The 20,988-nt window shown below is 39.8% G+C and overlaps 1 protein-coding gene across 1 annotated transcript; it reads right to left on the reverse strand.

Annotated features, from left to right (window-relative positions):
• Nucleotides 1-6,548: 6,548 nt before the first annotated feature.
• Nucleotides 6,549-19,620, reverse strand: LOC120062652 (myosin heavy chain, fast skeletal muscle-like). Its single transcript, XM_039012695.1, has 39 exons — nucleotides 19,417-19,620; nucleotides 19,080-19,223; nucleotides 18,843-18,999; nucleotides 18,724-18,751; nucleotides 18,431-18,551; nucleotides 18,228-18,320; nucleotides 18,076-18,139; nucleotides 17,890-17,988; nucleotides 17,661-17,764; nucleotides 17,217-17,355; nucleotides 16,881-16,999; nucleotides 16,620-16,769; nucleotides 16,274-16,444; nucleotides 15,876-16,188; nucleotides 15,566-15,630; nucleotides 15,203-15,290; nucleotides 14,964-15,081; nucleotides 14,704-14,827; nucleotides 14,450-14,586; nucleotides 14,104-14,359; nucleotides 13,751-13,993; nucleotides 13,481-13,657; nucleotides 13,231-13,376; nucleotides 13,050-13,140; nucleotides 12,548-12,937; nucleotides 12,318-12,444; nucleotides 12,113-12,231; nucleotides 11,810-12,006; nucleotides 11,544-11,727; nucleotides 11,303-11,468; nucleotides 11,068-11,192; nucleotides 10,654-10,962; nucleotides 10,361-10,564; nucleotides 10,143-10,268; nucleotides 9,767-9,937; nucleotides 9,568-9,672; nucleotides 9,379-9,474; nucleotides 8,426-8,560; nucleotides 6,549-6,652 (listed from the first exon to the last, which is right to left on the reverse strand). The coding sequence occupies exons 1-39, from the start codon at nucleotides 19,618-19,620 to the stop codon at nucleotides 6,632-6,634; spliced, it is 5,826 nt and encodes a 1,941-aa protein (XP_038868623.1). The 3' UTR covers nucleotides 6,549-6,631.
• Nucleotides 19,621-20,988: the final 1,368 nt, after the last annotated feature.

The raw sequence follows: 20,988 nt of genomic DNA on the forward strand, positions 1-20,988 counted from the left end.
CGGCTCCTTTGAAGGATATGAAGGAGAACCATAGCCGAATTGATGGCCAGAGTGATAAGCTCCTCCAGAGTGTCAGGGTTGTCCCAGGAAGCCAGTTCGTCCTTGAGAATCTCGCTGAGTCCATTCAGAAAGACTGAATGAAGTGCCTCTATATCCCAACCGCTCTCAGCGGCGAGCGTCCGGAAATCAATGGCTTAATCAGCTATGCTCCGGCTGCCTTGCCAAATCGCAATCGCAAACAACGTTCCTGCCACTGATGGGGTGATCAAAACCCCTCCTCATCTCCTGGGTGAAGCTTTGCCAATTGAATCAAATTGATTGCTGCTCCCAGATGGCCGTGGCCGAAGCCAGAGCCTGTCCTGAGAGCAAGAAGATGACATATGCCACTCTGGAATGCTCAGTGGGAAATGTTGATGCCTGCAGCTCGAAGACCACCGAACATTGGAGCAGGAACCAATGATCGGCTATGAAAAGCCAACTGACATTTATTCCTGATTATTATTTGACCATGCTTGTCACTTATGAACATTTTGAACATCTTGGCCATGTTCTGTTATAATCTCCACCCGGCACAGCCAGAAGAGGACTGGCCACCCCTCATAGCCTGGTTCCTCTCTAGGTTTCTTCCTAGGTTTTGGCCTTTCTAGGGAGTTTTTCCTAGCCACCGTGCTTCTACACCTGCATTGCTTGCTGTTTGGGGTTTTAGGCTGGGTTTCTGTACAGCACTTCGAGATATTAGCTGATGTACGAAGGGCTATATAAAATAAACTTGATTTGATTTGATTTTGAACCTACGACAGGATGCCCCTCACAGCGCTCCGGTGCTGGGAGTTGAGGCTCCCGAGGGGAGGAAGACGATGAGCTGGTAGGAAGTGGAGGGTTAGAAACCGCCACAGTTTCCCAATAAGCCCAATCAGGGTCACCTGGATACTAGAAGTAACCCAGGGGCGCTCTCCAGTGGCAACCTCAGGTAGTACACTCAAGGGAGAAAACCTGACCTGTGACAGTTGCTATTATGTTGTTGTCATGTTGTGTTGCTGCCATTCTATGCTGTTGTCTTAGGTCTCTCTTTATGTAGTGTTGTGGTGTCTCTCTTGTCGTGATGTATGTTTTGTCCTATATTTTTATTTAATTTAAACATTTGAATCCTAGCCCCCGTCCCCACAGGAGGCCTTTTGCCTTTTGGTAGGCCGTCATTGTAAATAAGAGTTTGTTCTTAACTGACTTGCCTAGTTAAATAAAGGTTCATTTATTTTTTTTATTTTTTTAAACATAGACATTTATCCTGTTGCTATTTTCACTACTTGTAGCTCTCAGGCTACATAGACATTTATCTTATGCATATAAACAGTACTGCCAATGGGGCTCTCACTAGCCCCACCAATTCCTCTTTCTGGGATTTAGGATCCTTGTCACTACTTTTATTTTCGCTACAAATTCATTTAAATGACTTACTGAAATTCATTGGGTTGTCCTGTTCAGATTCGTGAATGTGGTGTTTCCCCCCTGGTAGTCTCCAGTGGTGGTCTAGTCAGGGTGGGTCCTAGTCGTCTTTGGTCTGGCAGGAATTTCCTTCACTTTCCCACGAAGAGTGCCACCGGTGTCTCCTTCGCAGACTCTCACCGATGCCTTCCTCAGACAGAATCACAGATCCTTGTCGTGATGCCAGATTGTTGTGGAAATGACCACTAAGGACCACAAAGTCAAGCTTAAGTGAATGTATGTTTATTCACTCCAGAGATTACAGACAAACAGGACTTAATGTGGAGTTTAGTCAGAATCTCTGACGAGGTATTTCCTCCTCAGCATATTTTTACTATCGCTATGGGTTACAGAAAGATACCCAGAGACCGGCTGCAGAGGAGGAGAACACCTGGCAACCACAGTCTGGGCATTCAGACAATATTTCCACTCCTGATGAACCGACCTTGTGAGAGCAAACCTCAGACACCCTGTCTGTCTACAACAGGCACATTTCTAAGTATGCAACAGGTCAAACATGCATGATAAGTGTGAGACACTGAAAAAGCAGAAAGAGACACAATAAAATTCCACTAGAAAGTACCTATACAAATACCTAACATCACTGATTGAGCTGTTGGCTCTTTCCAAGGCTATATGTGTATGACTCACATATTATGAGAACTCACCTTGACTGGTTCCCTATCAGCCCTTGGAGGAGTTCTGCAAGGCATCTTATATAGAGCGATACGTGTCCAGTCAGTAATGGCTTGCTCTGTTTGTACTGTTTGGTTATGTATTTTTACCACTGATCTGGTATCTTTTGTCTGTCATTAACACATATCGATACTAAACATGCCACTGATATTTCTGGGGTTTCACAGAGATCAGTTATATTGTTTTAATACTTATACATTTAGTAAAGCTATTGTGAGCATTGTTGAACATAAAAAGGATGATATAATAAATGTAACTATGTAAATTATGAAGTTATTCCTGACAATAATATTTAATTCTAGATTAAGACCTCTGTTCTCTTATAGAATGCAGTATTGGAAGATTGAATGGCGACCTGGTCACATTGGATATCAAGCCTCCCAAAATTGTTGGTTGAATTTCATTATGTATTTATAGAATAGGTCACTTGTGATTGACCATTTCTTAACGTTGTGTAAATGTCGTTCTGCAAAGGATATCAGTTACTGAAGTTTAGACATTGTGTTGGTCTTATGTTGACACTAGTCTCCCCTAATTCACCTTGGCACTGCAGTTTAGCTGTGGAGAAGCTCTCAAATGTCACTAGCATACTGTTCCTGAATCCTTTGATGTGACAAGTCTTTGATGTGACAAAGGAGCAAAGTTGGGCTTCTGAGAATGATGATAACTCATAACAGTGGAAAACGACTTATCTCCTTGAAAATGAAATATAAAGGACGGCAGAATTGTTTTATATATATAATATATACAGTGTATGTACAGTATATATTTTTTATTTTCTGGGAAATCTCTATAGTTTAAAGTTATAGTTTGTGCAGGCAGTAGTCTTTGTAAGAAATGTATTTAACAAAATAGTGTAGCGTACTCTAGTTTAAAACCTAATGTTCTGTAACTAGCTTTTCCTTTGTAAAATGTCTATCATTCTAAGAAATGAAATATTATTTAGTTGGGAAACCAAACTTAATTGACCAAAAACTAAAATTGTAGTTTGCTTCTAAATAGCCTCTTATCAATAGGTGTTTTTTTCAGGGGCAAGATTCATAACCTAATAGGAAGAGATGTGGCTTAAAACCTAACCTAAGGATCGTACCCATTTTTTAATTTTCACCTAAAATGACATACCCAAATCTAACTGCCTGTAGCTCAGGCCCTGAAGCAAGGATATGCATATTCTTAATACCATTTGAAAGGAAACACTTAGAAGTTTGTGGAAATGTGAAATTAATGTAGAAAAATATAGCACACTAGATCTGGTAAAAGATAATACAAACAAGAAAAACATGCATATTTTTTTTGTTTTGTTCCATCATCTTTGAAGTGCAAGAGAAAGGCTATACTTTCAGATTGGAGTCTAGTGTCATATATAGTTTGGCCACCAGATGGCAGCAGCGTGTGTGCAACATTTCAGACTGATCCAGTGAAGAATTACATTACTGCACAATATTTTGTATCAAGTCTGCCAGGAGTTTGCCCAAATATTCCGAATTGGTCAATTGATACATTTTCAAGTACATAACTATTGAGAACATACAAAAATGCTATGTTAATAAAAAATTCGAGTTTACACACTCCCAGGAATGTCATACATGATGGATCATTAGCTTATACACTAACTTTCACACATATAGATGGCCGGGCGGGGTGGGTGTGGAGCAAGAGACAGCAGTGGGGTCAAACTGTAGACCCCAGTTCCTACATTTGAATGTACAAATTGATTTTATCAAACAAAACTATGCTACATTTTATCTCTGGGAACCTCAGGATGACAAATCAGAGCAATATTACTGAATGTAAGTACATTATTTACCTTCAGAGGTGAATGTATCAAACCAGTTGCCGTGATAAAAGTATTTTGTTGTTGTGCACTCTCCTAAAACAATAGCATGGTATTTTTTCACTGTAATAGCTACTGTTAATTGGACACTGCAGTTAGATCAACAAGAATTGTAGTTGTCTGCCCATATAAGACATATCTATGTCCCGGAAAGTTGGCTGTTTTATACAACGTCATTCTAGTCACATTAGCTCACGTTAGCACATTTTACCACCTTTTTGCACTATTACTTTAGTACATTGTTGCAAACAGGATACATGTTTTGGAATAGGTTTATTATGTACAGGCTTCCTTCTTTTCATACAATTAGGGTAGTATTGTGGAGTAACTAAAATGTTGTTGATCCATCCTCAGTTTTCACCTATCACAGCCATTAAACTTTGTAACTGTTTTAAAGTCCCCATTGGCCTCATGCTGACATCCCTGAGCGGTTTCCTTCCTCTCTGGCAACTGAGTTAGGAAGGACACTTGTGTCTTTGTAGTGACTGGGTGTATTGATACACCATCCAAAGTGTAATTAATAACTTCACCATGCTAACGGATATTCAATATCTGCTTCTTCTTTTTTTACCCATCTACCAATACGTGCCCTTTGTGAGGCATTGGAAAACCTCCCTGGTCTTTGTAGTTGAATCTGTATTTGAAATTCACTGCTCGACTGAGGGACCTTACATATAATTGTATGTGTGTGGTATAAAGATGAGGTAGTCATTCAACAATCATGTTAAACACTATTATTGCATACAGAGAGTCCATGCAACTTATTATGTGACTTGTTAAACACATTTTACTCATTAACTTAATAAAGGGGTTGAATACTTATTGACTCAAGACATTTCAGCTTTACATTTTTTATTGTTTTGAAAACATTTCAAAAACATCATTCCACTTTGACATTAAGGGGTATTGTGTGTAGGCAAGTGACAAACAATCTCAATTTAATCCATTTTCAATTCAGACTGTAACACAATGAAATGTAGACAAAGTCAAGGGGTCTGAATACTTTCTGAAGGCACTGTAGGTAGTTAATGGCCCCCCTTTGCTCTACTTTGTCCTGATACATGAACTGGAGACAAGGCTAACCTTGCCGGCTGACCTTTCCTTAAGTGTTTGTTCCCCATATGAAGTAAGGTGAACACAAAATGAACACTTCTGAGGAGTTTGCACAGTATAAAATAGGTAATATATTCAATCAAAATGTGATAACTGATCTCGTACCCTCCCCTGTGTTCTTATTAGGATGGAATACAAACATAGCTGCCTGCTCAGCAATGCTCTCGCAGCCTAGCTATTTGTCACCAAGTGTTTTAAGCCTTATTTTGCTACAACCTTTCGTATAAAACTGTCTCGCTCGCTCTCTTCAGTGGTGATTTAGCCCCTCCTTGGCAACGGTACTGTAAGTCCAAATTTTAGCAAACACGTTAATTTTTATGTTGTACCTCTTTCATTTTTATATTTTGTGTCAAGTAGATATGTATTAAAACTATCAGTTTAAGTTTTGCAGGTAGCCTACACTCTTTTGCAATGCTACTTTGTGGTAAGTAAATGGATTGATGTGTTGGACCAATTCTTCCCAGTTAATTAATTAAATGACAAATTAGAAAAACAGTGCATGTCCTTGATTGCTGAGTACAGTATGACTAACATTTGGTAAAATGCTTGCATGATTAATTGGTAAAACGCCATATCAAACTATTGTTTTAACATGGCCAAGGAATTGACATGACACACTAAGTAGAACAATAGGACGAAGTTGGCAAAGTTAGTTCCTTACAGAAACACTTATTTGTTGCAGTATCTGCACTTGGCTTCATATAGGCATGCATACTGTATAACACTAAGAATGTGGTGTGGAAGATGAGACTGTAGTGCAAGTTGTGGTATGATGAGGATCTCTCAGTGCCTTTCTTCAGTGTCTTTCTTCCTTCATGTAGTTTTCACCATCAGATAGGTGCAGTAGCTACTTCAACGAACCTCATGTGAGCATATTTTCCTGAATTGATATGTTATGCCAATAAAAAAAGTGGGCAGTAAAATACATCTAAATTATCTTGAGGTATTAGAGGAGAAATGACCCCCCCCCCCCCCCCTCCCAGACCTACAGATGATACTTTGATAGAATATTTGTGGGTAAACAAAGGAATACCAGTTGGTAAAACAAAGGACTGATATGGACCCCATATTGGCATAGCTCAGCTATACCCTGAAAGGGACACCAGGTGGTCTGTTGTTCACATGCTGTTATACTGTATATGGAAAGACGAATGCTGAATGTATGCATGTGGAGCTAAATTGCAAGAGTTCAAAACAATATTAGCGACAGTTTTATTCATTAAATCTCAATACAGCAGCAGGAACAGTGATAATATGCTGACTAATGTAACTGTGTGATGATGTTTAGGAGGAATACGACATCATCAGGCATGTATTAGTGGTTCAATCAGTGATATCCGAAGAAGAAGGTGTTTGTATGACTCAATTCATTTCAATGATAAATTATGAAAACAATTGACACGGTATGGATATGGTTTGCAGATTTATTTTTGATTCATGAGAACATTTTACCAAAAATCATATTGTATGACCTGTTGATAATGTGTCTAATCTGGACTTCGTCCCTCACTCTTCAGCCACATTCCCCTGGAAAAGAATGTGAAAAGAATAAAAAAACGTCTTGCTTATACTTTACCATAATGGGATTTTTATAGTTTATATATTATATATTATAAGTATTACAGTATACAGTTGAAGTCGGAAGTTTACATACACTTAGGTTGGAGTCATTAAAACTCGTTTATCAACCACTCCACAAATTTCTTGTTAACAAACTATAGTTTTGGCAAGTCGGTTAGGACATCTACTTTGTGCATGACACAAGTAATTTTTCCAACAATTGTTCACAGACAGATTATTTCACTTATAATTCACTGTATCACAATTCCAGTGGGTCAGAAGTTTACATACACTAAGTTGACTGTGCCTTTAAACAGCTTGGAAAATTCCAGAAAATGATTAATGGCTAATTTACATAATTTGAGTCAATTGAAGGTGTACCTGTGGATGTATTTCAAGGCCTACCTTCCAAGAACAAAAATGTAGACCTCCACAAGTCTGGTTCATCCTTGGGAATAATTTCCAAACACCTGAAGGTACCACGTTCATCTGTACAAACAATAGTACGCAAGTATAAACACCATGGGACCATGCAGCCGTCATACCCCTCAGGAAGAAAACACGTTTTGTCTCCTAGAGATGAACGTACTTTGGTGCGAAAAGTGCAAATCAATCCCAGAACAACAGCATATGACCTTGTGAAGATGCTGGAGGAAACAGGTACAAAAGTATCTATATCCACAGTAAAACAAGTCCTACATCGACATAACCTGAAAGGCCCGCTCAGCAAGCCAAGAAGCCACTCCAAAACCGCCATAAAAAAGACAGACTACGGTTTGCAACTGCACATGGAGACAAAGATCATACTTTTTGGAGAAATGTCCTCTGGTCTGATGAAACAAAAATAGAACTGTTGGCCATAATGAGCAACATTATGTTTGGAGGAAAAAGGGGGAGTCTTGCAAGCCGAAGAACACCATCCCAACCGTGAAGCACGTTGTGGGGGTGCTTTGCTGCAGGAGGGGCTGGTGCACTTCATAAAATAGATGGCATCATGAGGGAGGAAAATGATGTGGATATATTGAAGCAACATCTCAAGACATCAGTCAGGAAGTTAAAGCTTGGTCGCAAATGGGTCTTCCAAATGGACAATGACCTCAAGCATACTTTCAAAGTTGTGGCAAAATGGCTTAAGGACAACAAAGTCAAGGTATCGGTGTGGCCATCACAAAGCCCTGACCTCAATCCCATAGAACATTTCTGGGCAGAACTGAAAACGTGTGTGTGAGCAAGGAGGCTTAGAAACCTGACTCCGTTACACCAGTTCTGTCAGAAGGAATGTGCCAAAATTCACCCAACTTATTGTGGGAAGCATGTGGAAGGCTACCCGAGAAGGTTTGACCCAAGTTAAACAATTTAAAGGCAATGCTACCAAATACTAATTGAGTGAATGTAAACTTCTGACCCACTGGGAATGTGATGAAAAAAAATAAAAGCTGTAATAAATCATTCTCTCTGCTATTATTCTGACATTTCAAATTCTTAAACTAAAGTGGTGATCCTAACTGACCTAAGACTAGGATTTTTTAAGAGGATTAAATGTCAGGAATTGTGAAAAACTGAGTTTAAATGTAATTGGCTAAGGTGTATGTAATCTTCAGACTTCAACTGTATATCTTCTCCTTGAAGTTTACTACGGGACTGGCACAATGTAATAAAGATTTAGCAACAAATGCTTGTTTTGTGTGATTAGATTTCTTCGTATTTTTTTTAAATAAATGTTGTTAAATGTAATCGTACCTTGCTACCAATTTCACGGCTCCTGGCTCTCAACTTGTTGACCTGGGACTCAGAGATGTCGGCACGCTCCTGAGCTTCCTCCAGCTCATGCTGCAGCTTCCTGTACCTGGACAGGTGAATGTTGGACTGCTCCTCCTGTAGGATTGCAAATATACATTTCAACAATGATGCTGCATGTTTGGCAAAACATGCAAAGTTCAAACTTCTTATGAATTGTTTACCTTATCATCATCCAAATCTTATAAATAAAGAAGTAATGATCATACCAAAAGTACAACAGAAACCAACTACACGGTAAAAGGTCTCAGTAAACTTGATTCTTTGACTTTATTCAGGTTTCATATCATTTGGGTTGTATTACATATCCCATTTTATATTGTGCTCCTTATTTACTGCAAGCTGTACCTTAGATACGATTTTATATGTACTTTTATATGTACAAAATATATTTCCATCTTTTCCAATAACCATCATTATTTACTAGGCCTATTTATAATATAATAATATATGCCTTTGAGCAGATGCTTTAATCCAAAGCAATTAACAGTCAATCTATAAATGAAGTTTGTTATTAGGTAATAGACCATGGCGCTTGCAACACAAAGGGTCGTGGGTGAATCTTCTGGGGCCACATTTTACGTATAGGTGGCCCCAGCAGCTTCAAACCCACGACCCTTCGCGTTGCGAGCGACATGGTCTACCTACTGAGCCACACAGGATCACTACTTTACTTTATCTACAGTCTGCTTTACTTAGTAACAACTTCCTCTGTTACATTATTATAATGTAATAACAAACTTGATTTATTAAGGATTCCTTGAAACAAGTACGTATAAGTACCTAACATATAGTTAGTTATTCATTTGTTTGAATATTTTTAAATAATTAGCACAATTCGTTTTTTTATTATGTCACCATTACTTTAAAAATCTGTCATTGGGTATCATACTCACAGCATCCTCAGCCGCTCTCTTGTAGGCCTTCATTTTTAACTGAAGCCTGTCCACCAGATCCTGCAGCCTGCTCACATTTTTATTGTCCTCTTCGGTCTGCACAGTTTACAAGAGATTGACATTTCCTGTCAAATGGTCCACTGCAGTATACAATATCTTGTTTTTTAGTATCAAGATTCATGGTTGTACCTGGTAGGTGAGCTCCTTGACTCTCCTCTCATATTTACGAACACCTTTAATAGCTTCAGCTCCACGTTTCTGTTCAGCATCAACTTCACTCTCCAGTTCACGGACCTTACATATAGGAGTTCCATTTTTTATCAGTTAAGGTTTCATATATAATGTAGCTTGCTCTACATCCGTATATGCAATAATGTATAGTACATACCCGTGCCTCCAGTTTCTGGAGTTGTTTCTTTCCGCCCTTCATGGCCAGATTCTCAGCCTCATCCAGACGGTGCTGCAGGTCCTTCACTGTGACCTCCAGGTTCTTCTTCATCCTCTCCAGGTGAGAGCTGGTGTCCTGCTCCTTCTTCAACTCCTCTGCCATCATGGCAGCCTGGAGTAATATGTTGTGTACATTGATTATATGAACACTTCTGCAATACTTGTAAAGGGTAAAGTATGTCAAACTTGCTCATTGTGTATGTTAATGAAATGTCCAAACTATTTTTGCTTTCATTCTAAGATATTGTCATTATTACTCAAGAAAATTCTACTGGATCTGAACAAAATAGATACAGAAGGCAGAAGATGAAACTCACATCAGTGATGGCCTTCTTAGCCTTTTCCTCTGCATTTCTTGCCTCCTGGACAGTGTCTTCCATTTCACCTTGGACCTGAATAAGGTCAACCTCCAGCTTCTTCTTAGTGTTGATGAGGCTGGTATTCTGAATGAATGGGGGGCATTTAATCACATGCCAAAACTTGATTGTACCTCTCCCGATTTGTAACTGAGAGAAAGTTAATATTTTATATGTACCTGAGAGTGCAGCAGTCCAACACGCTCACTGGCATCAACCAGCTCCTGCTCGGCCACTTTGCGGCCTCTCTCTGTCTGCTCCAGGGCAGCCCTCAGTTCTTCAATCTCAGCCATCATCAGGTTATTCCTGCGCTCCACCATGGCTACTTGTTCCTTCATGTCATCTGCGACGCGTATGGCGTCATCAAGTTGCAGTTGGGCATCCTGAGGTTTAGAGGAAAATGTATTCTAACATCATCTAAAGAGAAAGAACAATTCATTTGGGACTCCATACAAAAATAAAGTATATATACCTTGAACGCTCCCTGGACGTTCCTCAGCTGTTTCTGGCTTTCAGCAGCCTGGCGGTTGGCATGGCTCAGCTGAATCTCCATCTCATTGAGGTCTCCCTCCATCTTCTTCTTGACTCTCATGGCATCGTTCCTGCTCCTGATCTCAGAGTCCAGAGTGCTCTGCATGGAGTCCATCATCCTCTGGCTGTTCCTCTTGATCTGCTCTGTCTCCTCATCCTTCTCTGCCAGCTTCCTGTCAACTTCACCTTTGATCTGGTTGAGCTCCAGCTGTATACGAAGAATCTTGGATTCCTCATGTTCCAGTGTGCCCTAAATAATAGAATTGAACAATGACCAAAGTAATGTAGGGATTTAGGTATGAGATGTATATCATCATGATCACTTTGTTGACATAAAAACTCTTGTGGGGCATACCTCTGCTTCCTCTAGTGCAGCCTGGATTTCTGCCTTCTCATTCTCCACTGTCTTCTTTGCCTTATCCAGCTCATGGATGCTCTTTCCAGACTCACCGACCAGTTCAGTCAGGTCAGAGATCTCATCTATTGAAATGAAAAGGGGAGAGAAATGATCAACATTGTAGATTTGTATCCACACAGCATAAACGGTGCACTGACATTTTTTGTTGTCGTTTTTTTTTATTTCCCCATACGTTGCAGGTTCTTGTTCTCTCTCTTCAGTGTCTCCAGGTGGTCCAAACATTCTTCATAGGAGTTCTTCATCTTGAACAGCTCGGTGCTGAGAGAGCGGGCCTCTTTCAGAGACCCCTCTAGCTCTGCCTGGCCCTCCTCGTACTTCTGCTTCCACTCGGTCAGAACCTGGGAAAACAGTTAAGTAAATTAATACACAAATGCATAGATTTTACTGTATTCACATCTTTGTCAAAACATTACCTTGTCAAAGTTCCTCTGCTTCTTGTCAAGCAGGGCAGCTGAAGCATTAGCTCTCTCCACATCAATCATGAGATCCTCCACTTCACCCAGGAGTCTCTGCTTGGTCTTCTCCAGAGAAGCACACTTGGAGTTTGTTGCTTCAACAGCCTCCTGTGCATCTTGCAGACGCTGGGTAAGCTTTTTCCTGTCAAAAGAAAAAAACTCAGATTTTAGCTATTGTAGGTACTTTGGTGAGTATGAAGAGTGGTAGAATGTTTTTCAATTACTTGGCATCCTCAAGCTCCTCAGTGCGCTGAATGGCATCAGTTTCATATCTGGATCTCCACTGAGCCACCTCACTGTTGGCCTTGGACAATGCTCGCTGCAGTTCAGCCTTGGCCTCCTGCTCCTCCTCATACTGCTCCCGAAGCAGATCACAGTCATGGCGGGATGACTGCAGACCATGGGCTAGGGCATTTTTGGCCTAAATGTCAACAGTATGGGGGAAAAAAGTCAAATTAAGCACTTAAGCCAAATATAACATTTATATGAATCACAAAGATGCAGTATAGTAGAAGATGGCATTGAACCTTCACTTCCTCTTCAATCTGCCTTTTGAGATCCTCAATCTGCTGTGTGAAAGTCTGCTTGGCCCTGGTCAACTGGGAAACAAGAGATTCTCTCTCCTCCATCTGACGACCAAGTTCACCTGATTGAGACGGAGAAAGTTGGAAGTTAGCTTTTTTGGTATTATGGAAAACAAACAGAAATACAAACTTTTCATTTTAAACTCACCGTTCTCAGTCAGAAGCCTTGCTCTCTGAACATTTATGTCATTAAGTTGGCGGACATGCTCATCATTCTTTGTCTTCAATTCACTCAGTTGATCCTCAAGGCTTCGGCACATTTTCTCTAGATTACCCTATTAACAATGTTCAACAGGTTATCGAGCAATTTTTCATGCTTTTTGATAAGTTTATTTATATATTTTTAAAATATATTCTGGCAACCACATCATCTCCCACCTTTGCCTTGGCGATAGCTTCCATGTTGCTGGAGAGGTCATCAATATCCATTTTGTATTCACTCTTCTCCTTCTCCAGCTTCTGCTTGACACGCTGGAGGTTGTCTATTTGTTCTCCCAGTTCTGCCACAGTGTCGGCCTGCTTCCTACGGAGAGCAGCAGCGGTGGCCTCATGCTGCAGGGTGGACTCTTCAAGATCACGACGCAGCTTCTGGAACTCAGCCTCACGCTTCTTGCTCATCTCAATCTGGACAGATGTTGCACCTCCAGCTTCTTCAAGCCTTTCACTGATCTCCTCAAGTTCCCTGGAGAGATCAGACCTCTGCTTCTCAACCTTTGCCCGAGCAGCACGTTCAGCCTCAATCTCCTCTTCCAGCTCTTCAATACGGGCCTGAAATATATAATGGATTTAAATGTTTATTTGCTTAAAACATGCAATTCGGAAGATGGTGAATCTGTCTCATGAATCTTATTCAGTGTGGTATATTGAACCGACAGTTCACCTGGAGTTCTTTGATTTTCTTCTGAAGCTGAGCACCCAATGCCTGTTCATCTTCAATTTTGCTGAGAAGTTGGCTTGTCTCAAAGTCTTTCCTGTTTGAAATAAAACGTATATATTAAAAGATATATCCGGCAATCAGTTCTGAGAGAATGGTTCAACAACTGTTTCGATTTTAAAACTACTTCTTGATCTTCTCATCAGACTGCTGCTTGTCATTCTCCAGGTCCATCAAGGACTCCAGGGCCAGTTTCAGATCTCCTTCAAGCTTCCTCTTGGCTCTCTCAAGGTCCATGCGGACCTTCTTTTCTTGCTCAAGGGAACCCTCCAACTAGACCACACAAGAACAGTTTCACAATATTTGGTTAACTGTTAATTTATTGTATTTCTTTTGATGGTAATATTAAGCTATTTTAAGGTTGTCGCATCGCTCACATCATCCACTTGCTGTTCAAGCTTGGTCTTGGCTTTGGTCAGATTGTTGACTTTGTCTTCCTCTGCCTGGAGATCATCAAGGACTTGCTGGTGCACCTCTTGGAGGGCTTTCTTCTCCTTCGTCAACTTGATAAGGCTCTCATCTTGAGAAGACATCTCCTCTGTCAGGTTTTTAACCTAAATTGAATTATTCAATATCAAATCATCAATGCTCTGTCTTTTACATTTAAAATGAATACAAAACGTAATGGCTTATAATAAATGGTAAACCTTATTTTCAGTGGCATGTTTCTCCTTCTCTACTTTGGCCAAGGTGAGCTCCAAGTCATCAATGTCTTTCTTCAGCTCAGAGCACTCGTCCTCCAGTTTCCTTTTCTTGGCAGTCAGTTCAGCATTGAGCTCCTCCTCATCCTCCAGCCGCTCAAATGTCTCTTTGAGTTTGGCTTCCATCTGGATCTTACTCTTAATGAGTCCCTCACACCTTTCCTCAGCATCACAGAGAGTATTCTCTTCCTACAACAAATACAACAGAAATGAAGCAACACTGGAAATCAAATGCCAATAAAATGACGTGAACAAGATTAATATTAATCTTGTATTAAACAAGCAATTTATTAACTTACCGCTGCTCTCTGTAGCTGCAGATCATTATTTTCCTGCAACAGAGAAACTATTTTCTCCTCAAGCCCTTTTATCTTGGCCAACGCCTTGGCCAGATCCTCCTTCATTTTCTCAAAGTTTTCCTTCATTGCAGCCATCTCTTTTTCAGTTTCTGCCGATTTTAAAAGAGGCTTGATCTTGAAGTACAGCTTCATCCATGGCCAGTGTTTCACATTCATAAATGAGCGGATGTTGTATTGGATGGAGTAAACTGCTTCTCTGTAAATAATAATCATAAAATAAATAGTTTTGGGGGGATTCTCTTCACTGGCTCAATATAAAATGTACTCTTTAAAATAGTGTAGCTACCGTCTCGCCATCATCTTGACAAACTCTTTCCTCATGACGTAACCTCTGCAGAGAGCCTGAGTCATTGTCACCAGAGTAGCCAGTTTCTCATCTCGCATCTCCTCCAGAGTACCCAACAGACCAGCTTTGAAGAACACCTATAGGAATATGTATCTTGATCATATTTATAGAAAATATAGAACTCGTTTTTTTTTGATTGAGCTCAACGTTTTGTTTTTTTGTGGGAAAAGTGATGCTGCTGTCTATTGCTCTACCTTGGTGTGCCCAAACTTGTACTGACTCTTGTCCACATCTATTGATCCCAGGAGCTTCTCTGAAGCCTTCTTGTTGTCAATAAATTGTCCATCAGGGATGACACTTGCATTCAATACTTTGTATCTGAAATTATGATTAAGGGAGATATAAAAAAATAAAAAAATACAACACCAAATAAATGTGTATTTGATGTGATCATGCCTATGAAAGAAGTACTTGAACATCTTGTTGGCATTTTCCCTTACTGAACATGAATTACCTCTGCTTGAAGTCACCATATTGGATTCTGCTGGGGAAGCCCTTTCTGCAGATTCTGATGCCTTCCAGTACACCATTACACCTCAGCTGGTGGATGACGAGGAAGTTCTCCATCAGACCTAACGACAAGGAAATAGCATGTTCTACGACTTTCCTCAAGCTAACCAGTACAGTAAAGGAGTCTTATTTTCTCAGATTCTTTATAAACAATTATTCAAATAATTGACAATGAGCCCAGACCTGGTGTCTTTGATTCATTGGGAATCAAACAGCGCACAAAGTGAGGATGGGTACTCCTCAAGTTGGTCATCAGCTTGCCCAAATTCTCCTGTGGGATTGGAAAAAGTGTGAGTTGTGAGATTCTATAATAAACAAAGTTGTGTTTGACACTTTTAAATTCCAAGCCAAATATACCTATGGATTTGAAAGAATATCAACTATGAACAACTTAAAGAGATGTTATACAGTACACCTGTTTTACCTTATCATAACCAAAAAATGAAATACAAATGATAATTACCTATTAACCCCCACAATTTACATTTGACAAAGTATTGCACCGTAGTGCATCAACATAATAAGGGATAATATACATGTAGATACCCTGAACAGAGCAGACACAGTCTGGAAGGAACCACCCTTCTTCTTCTTGCCTCCTCCTCCTCTTGCTGCATCTGTTTACAAATGTGTAAGGCCAGTTATATTCTTATTCCAATTAGATTTTTACATGATTTCACTATAATCCTAAATAAATCCAGTGTACTGAGATTTCCAGTAATACCAATGCCATCAGTTTAACTCAAATGACCACTTCAACCGCAATGCTTTTATAATCATGAACTATATAACAAGGGAAGGGGTAGATATAGTCTCATCTTGTAGTATGAGAAATTCTAGATACTATGGGATGTACCGTCTGCTTGTGAAGCTGCTGCTCCTACATACAGCATAGCCAACAGTTTGACTGAGGACTTCTGGTAGAGTTGCACAACGGAGTCATTCAGGGGGTCCTTGTTCTTGTCCAGCCAGCCTGTGACATTGTAGTCCACAGTACCGGCATAGTGCACCAGGGCAAAGTGGGCCTCAGCCTTGCCTTTCCCAGGTTTAGGCTTCTCAAACGCTTTGGTTTTACCGATATGCTGGTCATACAGCTTGCTCTTGAAGGTAGTGTCTGAAGCCTTGGGGAACATGCACTCCTCTTCAAGGATGGAGAAGATGCCCATTGGCTGTGGGTGACAAGATGTGAAATATTAAACTGATAAGCAGACATGCCTTTTATTGTATTGTCTGCTTTCTTAAGATTTCACCTACCTTCTCAATAAGCTCAATGCAGGCAGCCAAGTCCATACCAAAGTCAATGAACTCCCATTCAATTCCCTCTTTCTTGTACTCTTCTTGTTCCAGTACGAACATGTGGTGGTTGAAAAACTGTTGCAGTTTCTCATTGGTGAAGTTGATGCAAAGCTGCTCCAAGCTGTTGTACTAATGTTTAAATACAGAAACGTTGAAAGTCAAGAGTTACCCAACATGACTGCTAGTTCATATTTTGATCAGTAGATATTGTACAGGCATAATGTCTACTCTTGGTTCAATTGTTTTCAAGCAGCAGGATAAGCTGAACAGCAACGTGCTGAATTTACGGTATACAAATACTCACATCAAAGATCTCAAAACCAGCGATGTCCAGCACACCAATGAAGAATTGTCTGGCCTGCTTTGTGTCTAACATCTCATTGATACGGACGACCATCCACAAGAACATTTTCTCATAGACTGATTTACAGAGGGCCATAGTTGAATTGTTCACCTACAGAACAAAATATATATTTTTTTTTATCCTGCATAAAATTCACATTCATTTTACTTTTTGCAAATCTCCCTTGTGTACAATAATTGAAAATAGTCTAAAAGATTCTACCTGTGGTACAGTCTGCCCCTTGGTCACCATCTCATTCCCGACCTTCACTCTGGGGTAGCACAGAGCTTTGAGCAAGTCAGCGGAGTTCAGGCCCATGAGGTAGGAGATTTTATCAGCCACTGGTTAGGAGAGAAAATGTTATGCTCTTTAAAAAAAATATATGTTTTGATACATTGCTTAAAGATGTAAATTAGGCTATATAAATTAGGCTGGAAGAACCTAGAAAATTAACCGTGACCTTTTCAAAGGCTTCCAACAGTTGAGTACAGTTGATATGGCAAGAGATAAGGTAGGTTAGTTGTCCATTGAATTTTATAATTTTATTCTGATATTTACCCTCAGTCCCATCAGGCTCAGCCTGCTCCTCACGCTGCTTCTGCTTGAACCTCATTGCCCCATGATGCATCACAGAACCAGTCAGCTTGTAGATGCCAATCTTCTCCTCAGCAGTGAAGCCTAAAATGTCAATGGCCGTCTATGGAGATTTTAAGAAATGTTTGATTAATGTTTTCAGTAACACAATGATACAGATTGTTAAAATGTTCTCTGGAAAAGTTTAATGGAATCTTGATGGAATGCAATGTAACTGACTGTCATACTTTATTAAAATATAAGCTACGATAACAGTTAACATGTGTTGTCGAAGGCATACAGTCATTATACAAGTTGCTTTTTAATTACTTTTTAGACGTGTTCATGTTTTTTAGAGAAACGTTTCTACTATTCTGTTATATCATACAATTATATTTTTCCTACATTTGTAGTTTTTTTTATACTTACATCGGTGGCGATGAACTCTTCTGTATCATCAATACTCTTGACAGCGATTTCACCGTGACTGATTATGGGATAGTCATAGGGGTTGGTGGTGATCAGAAGTGCCTCTGGAATACAATAATGAATACAATAATTAGAAAAAACTATTTAGCACATTTACTATTACTAATGTATAATGTATTTACTGTTGACCTTATGCATTCCATGTCATATTTCTGTATTTGTCTCTCACCCAGCAATTGTGGCTGGTGTCCAGTCATGAGCTGATAGAAGATGTGGTAGCTTCTCTCAGCAGACAGCTGGAATGTCACTCTAGACTTCTCCAGCAGATCTGTAGCATACGTTTTTGTATGAGCACAAGTCTTTTACATTTGTCAATCACAACTGGATAAAGATACGCTGATCATGAAGCACTTACATGTTTCAATATCAGCAGAGGCCAACTTTCCAGTTGTTCCAAAATGGATTCTGATGAACTTACCCTAAAAGGTTCATTAGATATACATCAGTATACAACCCTTCAAAACCAAGAAAGCTCACAAATACAAAAAGGATTTTTTTTATACTTACAAAGCGTGAGGAGTTGTCATTTCTCACGGTCTTGGCATTACCATAAGCCTCCAGTAGGGGGTTGGCTGCAATGATTTGATCCTCTAGCGACCCCTAGAGATGTCATCACATTTAGTCATGTTTTGATGATGCCTACATACTGGATCTTTGATGCATACAACCCCTTTATACTAGATATGTTAGGCTACAGTAATGTTTCTCACCTTTATTTTCCCAGAAGTAGCAGCTGCTGTTTGTTCCTTCTTGCCTCCAGCCACTGCGATTGTCGCAAAGTACTGGATGACACGTTTGGTGTTCACAGTCTTTCCTGCACCAGATTCTCCACTGGGGTTAGACAGAGATTAGTTAAACTCCTATCATTCTTCTTTTCAATAATCTCACTTACTTTTTTTTTTACTAAACCGCAATATTACTTACTGAACATCCATCAGTGAGCAAGTTGATTGTGTTTTTTAACCATAATCTTACCCTCATTTACTCATTGATTTGGACTTACGTGATCAGAATTGACTGGTTCTCATGGTCTGAAAACGGAAAGGCACGTGTGAATAAGTTACAAACACATTGTGCAATTCTGTACATTAAGTCATTTTAGTAGCATGGGTATTTGTGTACCAGTGAGCATGAACTGATAGGCATTATCAGATATGGAGAAAATGTGGGGTGGGGCTTCAATTCTCTTTTTGCCTCTGTAAGCATTCACAACTACAGAGTCGTACACTGGGAGCCACTTGTAGGGGTTCACAGTGACGCAGAACAGCCCAGAGTAGGTCTGTAATAGAAGGGAATAATGTTTGTTAACATTTCAACTCTCCATTGATTCATGTCTTCATGTCTTTCATTTAAACTCACGTAGATCATCCATGCTGCGTAACGCTCTTTGAGGTTATACAACACCGTGGCCTCATTGAGGTGGGTCATCATGGCCATGTCCTCAATTTTATCGTACTTTGGAGGGTTCATGGGGTGGATATCATCCTCCTTCACAGTGAGAACCTGTGACAGGAATAACATTTTGTAAATGACTGGTTACTCAAACAATTAGATGATGGTTTTAATTAACTCATATCACAGGTTTGAGCTTAGAAAACAGCATAGCCATCACCGCATTAGAATATGTCAATAAAATATTTTTCACTGCCATATTTTCCATCCTACAGAACTCTCACTGTTGTAGACATCTACTTACTTTGTTACACAGTGTTTTGACAGTGGCTTTGCCACCCTCTTTACTCTGGAGAACCCCTTTGAGGTACATCTCTTTAGGCTCAACCACAAAGAAAGCTGTTTTGGCATCAAAGGGAGCAGCCTGGGCTGCAATCCTCTCTCTTTCTGGCTTTCGGAGGTAGATGGCCGCCGGGCCAAATGCCGCCATCTCTGCATCAGTGCTCATGATTACCCTCTGCCAAGAAAAGAAAGAGTTATTTTATCTACAATGACAAATGCCAATGCTAATCTTTATCTTCCACAAACAAGAATCTGAATGATTTTTAGATGTTGGTGATAATGTCCCATGTTCTTACTTACACTACATTTCTCTGAAAACCTTTACTATATGTAATGAACTCTTTATACAATTGTATCAACAAGATCTAGTTAAGCATCTTCCTTTGACTAATCTTGGTAAAGGCTATATTTTGTATTAAACAATTTAAGTGCTCCCCAGTCAGTGTTTCCCCATACTAACATTGTACATGCCAGATACAGTTAACACAATGTACCTCTTTTCTTGCCCAAGTTCGTAGGATATTGCTGGGACCAAGTTGGTTAGATGTTGATACTTGAAAAGAGAGAGTTTTGTCAGTTTTCAATACAATTATTATATATGTATTTTAAAGCACTTGTCTTTCCCTTCTAGCACTGACTTTGCTGATAAATACTTTGTTGATGGAAAATGTACCTGATATGATTGTGATGTGTTGTTGTCTCACCTAGCTATCTTTAATGAAATCACTATCTGTAAGTCACTCTGCAAAAGAGTGTCTGCTAAATGACAAACATGTAAAATGTAAATACACACAATTGAAACTAGTACAAAATGAGTCATCTGTGATTGCAGGAGTTTTTTTCTATAAGTAAACCAGACAAGAATGTATCTCTTAATGAGCAAATAAGCATCTCTCTGGCCACTAGTAAATCTTTGTGAGAGCTGTGGCACTTACTCACCTTTGCTGGGTGGCCTTCAGTCAGTCCAAGGGGGGTCAGAGATGGCTTCTTTTATAGGGAGATTTGTGTTCACTGAGCAGAAGCAGCCCTCCCTTTTGGGATGTGTACTTTTTCTTTATTTGGTCATGTACGTCTGCCCCTTCTCACTTCAGCATCCTTACTTGTCGTGTCACTGTTTATATGGGAACGAACAGTGTTAACAGCGTTGTCTAGAACCTGTGCAACATAAGCTAATTATATTCCCAAATCATTTTGGTTACAATTGTAAGCCTGTTCTCTAATGATGCACGGAATGATGAATGGGATTTGCTAAGAGGGTGTTGTGGAGGACATCTGAAGGTCTTACACGTCAAAACTTGTCAAATTGGTGCAGACTGTCATTTGTCTGACCCTCGTCTTTAGTGACATGACAGTGTTGAATTGTAATCATGTTAAAATGTTTGCTAAACATCACAAAGGATAGGATAAGGATAGATACCAAAAGGTCTGTCATCTCAGCTGTGGTTGTTTTGTCTCTCACCGACGTAAGAATGGTGCCAAAAGTTAAGTGCCGTAACAGCCGGAGGTTTGTTCACTTAAATTGAATAGTTGCCGG

Source organism: Salvelinus namaycush, chromosome 2 (assembly GCF_016432855.1).
Source record: "Salvelinus namaycush isolate Seneca chromosome 2, SaNama_1.0, whole genome shotgun sequence".
NCBI classification, from domain to species: Eukaryota; Metazoa; Chordata; class Actinopteri; order Salmoniformes; family Salmonidae; genus Salvelinus; species Salvelinus namaycush.

Bases quoted from the DNA above. Each gene is read 5' to 3' on its own strand.
- LOC120062652 (XM_039012695.1), bottom strand. From the start codon at position 19,620: ATGAGCACTGATGCAGAGATGGCGGCATTTGGCCCGGCGGCCATCTAC. The intron at 13,377-13,480 runs GTGAGCGATGCG...TGTGTGGTCTAG, and splicing joins TTGAACAGCAAGTGGATGAT to TTGGAGGGTTCCCTTGAGCA. The intron at 9,475-9,567 runs GTACAACCATGA...TAAACTGTGCAG, and splicing joins TCAAGGAGCTCACCTACCAG to ACCGAAGAGGACAATAAAAA.